Consider the following 3614-nt stretch of genomic DNA (forward strand, 5'->3'; position numbering starts at 1 on the left):
TGTGCGTGTTGTGTGCGTGTTGTGTGCGTGTTGTGTGCGTGTTCTGTGCGTGTTGTGTGCGTGTTGTGTGCGTGTTGTGTACGTGTTGTACGTGAGGCGATGACCTGAGGAGTCTCACCTGCCAGCTAACACTCACCCCTCTCCGTCCAGCAGCCTTCTGTACTCGCCGATCTCCATCTCCAGTCTGGTCTTGATGTCCAGCAGCATCTGGTACTCCTGTCCCTGCCTCTCCAGGTCGGCCCTCAGCTGCATCAGCTGCTCCTCCATGGAGGTCACGTGCAGGAGGAGATCTCTCAGGTAAGAGTCTGAACCAAAGTGCAGCGATACGAAGCGGCATCGTTCAACAGGTGTTCTGTCTCACCTGCATCTGGTACCCAGAGAGCTGCATGGAGAAGTGGTTCTGTGTGTCAGCCAGAGTTCCCTCCAGAGACGCTTTCTGCACACAGAGACACAAGTTAGTGTTTCTGTTCATCTCATGTGTTGAGTCTGCAGCATCGCTCACATTCATGTTTAACAATCATTCAATGTTTACAAAGAATGTATTTCTATGAAAACACTTTCTCCTGTAATGCCTCCTTAAATACTGATGACTTCAGTAGCACTGTGAATGCAGGACGTCTACCCTCTACAGTGGACTTGTACACAGCGGTAGTAGTACTTGTACACAGCGGTACTTGTACACAGTGGTAGTGGTACTTGTACACAGTGGTACTTGTACACAGCGGTAGCGGTACTTGTACACAGCGGTAGTAGTACTTTGGCTCACCATGCCCAGCAGCTCGATCTGCAGCGACTGCAGCGTCCGCTTCACCTCCGTGACCTCCGACCTGCTCGTCTACAGCGTCTCCGTCTGAGAGACCTTCTCTCTGGTCAGAGTCTCCGACTGCGGGGAACAAACGCTCGATCACACGATGGCAACGGACGGGCAGCGTCGGCAGGAAGTGATGTCACAGCCTTACCTTACCTCCAGCTCCCTCTGGTTCTTGGCGGCGATGCTCTCGTAGTGCTCCCGGATGTCGGCCATCACCTTGGAGAGGTCCTGCTGAGGAGTGGCGTCCACCTCCACGTTCACCTGGCCGCTCATGTTAGAGTGCGAGGACAGCAGCTCCTCCTCGTGGTTCTTACATTACAGTACAGTCATTTAGCAGACGCTTTTATCCAAAGCGACTTACAATTCAGAGTCTATCACATTTCTACACCGTAGGCACAGCTACGGGAGCAATTTTGGGGTTAAGTGTCTTGCTCAAGGACACATCGACATGTGACTAGCGGAGCCGGAGTTTGAACCGCCGACCCTCTGATTGAAAGACGGCCCTGCTCTCCACTTAGCCACAATCGCCCCATTCTGCTTGAGGAAGATCAGCTCCTCCTTCAGGCCCTCGATCTGCATCTCCAGGTCGGTCCGGCTCAGGGTCAGCTCGTCCAGGACCCTCCTCAGACCGCCGATGTCGGCCTCCACCGACTGACGCATGGCCAGCTCGTTCTCGAACCTGCAGCAGGTGTGAAGACGTCAGAGCTGCTGTTTGACTTAAGAGTCGCTAAATACTCACGTACCAGTGTTCTAATCAATAAAGATACAATATTTGATTTCCTTATCGTTTGAAATGTGTTTTTATGAAGAAAAAAACACATTAAATTACTATAACAAAATAAAAGTACAACATTTGTAACTTTTGATGGTTAACTGACTTCAGAACAGTTGAAATTATTTTTTTAGACGGTGTACTCACTGACTGCTGTACAGGTGTTTAACACACTGACTCCGCCCACTTCTCATAGAAACTGATCAGGTCTGACCTGAAGTCATTAACTTTAGTACTACTACTAGTACTACAGCTAGTACTACAGCTAATACTACAGCTAGTACTACAAGATGGAAGTTGAACTCTCATTTGATATTTCATCTCATTGGTCCATGTTTTCGTGTGTGTGCGCGTGTGTGTATGCGCGTGTGTGTGTGCGTGCGTGTGTGTGTGTGCGCGTGTGTGTGTGCGTGTGTGTGTGTGTGCGTGCGTGTGTGTGTGTCTCACTTGGTCCCGAAGTCGTCTGCAGCTAGTTGTGCATTGTCGATGTTCAGATGAATCGCTCCGTTCACCTTGATGGCCGCCTGAATCTGTGACATCATCACATCAGAGTGACATCAGGTGAGAGTACCAACACTACAATTATATATGTTCAGTACTACAGTACAAACACAAGTTTTATTATTCGTCTTCATGTTTATAAATTCAACTTTTGTTTTATAAAGAAACATGATGACTCATCACCACCGATACTACTGATACTACTACTGATACTACTACTGATACTACTATACTACTGATACTACTACTGATACTACTACTGATACTGCTACTGATACTGCTACTACCACTGATACTGATACTGATACTGCTACTGCTACTGATACTGCTACTGCTACTGATACTACTACTGATACTGATACTGCTACTGATACTACTACTGATACTGCTACTGATACTGCTACTGATACTACTACTGATATTGATACTACTACTGATACTGCTACTGCTACTGCTACTGATACTACTACTGATACTGATACTGCTACTGATACTACTACTGATACTGATACTGCTACTGATACTACTACTGATACTGCTACTGATACTGCTACTGATACTGCTACTGATACTGCTACTGCTACTGATACTACTACTGCTACTGATACTGATACTGATACTGATACTACCACTGATACTGCTACTGCTACTGATACTGCTACTGATACTGATACTACTACTGATACTGCTACTGATACTGCTACTGATACTGATACTGATACTACTACTGATACTGCTACTGCTACTGATACTGATACTGATACTGATACTACTACTGATACTGATACTGCTACTGATACTACTACTGATACTACTACTGATACTACTACTGATACTGCTACTGATACTACTACTGATACTGCTACTGATACTGCTACTGATACTACTACTGATACTACTACTGATACTATTACTGATACTGCTACTGATACTGATACTACTACTGATACTGTTTATACTAAGAGGAGGAGGACGAAGAGGAGGAGTTACCTTGGCAGTGACGTCAGAGATGGTGCCGTAGAAGGCTCCGTAGTCTCTGGTGCTCGGACCGACCTTGCTCTCCAGGAACTGCCTGATCTTGAGCTCCAGCTCCCCGTTGGACCTCTCCAGGGAGCGGACCTTCTCCAGGTAGGTGGCCAGCTGTTCGTTCAGGTTCTGCATGGCGAACTTCTCGTTCCTGATCGAGCTGGACGCGCTGTAGCTGTAGCCTCCTCCTCCTCCTCCTCCTCCTCCCATCATGGAGGAGGAGGAGATGCGGACCCCTGAGCCTCCGGCGCCGCCGTACACACTGCCGGCCCTCATGGAGGACACGCGTCTGGTCATGGAGCCGCCGGAGCCAAACGTGGAGGAGGTGCGAGAGGACATGATGGATGAAGTTTCCTGCCGAGAGGAGAGTGAGGAGCTGCAGGACTCCCTCCTCCTCCTTTAAACCTCCTGGAGCCGACAAGCAGCCAATCACGAGCCGACAGCGGGAAAACAGGTGAGGCAGGGAGACAGGTATGTGGCGGGTGTGGCGGGGGGGGGGGGGGG

The 3614-nt window shown here is 48.6% G+C and overlaps 1 protein-coding gene across 1 annotated transcript; it reads right to left on the bottom strand.

Moving 5' to 3' along the window:
- Nucleotides 1-132: 132 nt before the first annotated feature.
- Nucleotides 133-3449, bottom strand: LOC116378580 (keratin, type I cytoskeletal 13-like). The gene is given in 7 exon segments (XM_031840472.1): nucleotides 133-276; nucleotides 362-436; nucleotides 767-899; nucleotides 960-1120; nucleotides 1334-1490; nucleotides 2031-2113; nucleotides 3075-3449. Coding segments are annotated over 7 exon segments (1128 nt in total).
- Nucleotides 3450-3614: the final 165 nt, after the last annotated feature.

Source organism: Anarrhichthys ocellatus, unplaced genomic scaffold (genome assembly GCF_004355925.1).
Source record: "Anarrhichthys ocellatus isolate YVR2014 unplaced genomic scaffold, GSC_Weel_1.0 scaffold2837, whole genome shotgun sequence".
Taxonomy (NCBI): domain Eukaryota; kingdom Metazoa; phylum Chordata; class Actinopteri; order Perciformes; family Anarhichadidae; genus Anarrhichthys; species Anarrhichthys ocellatus.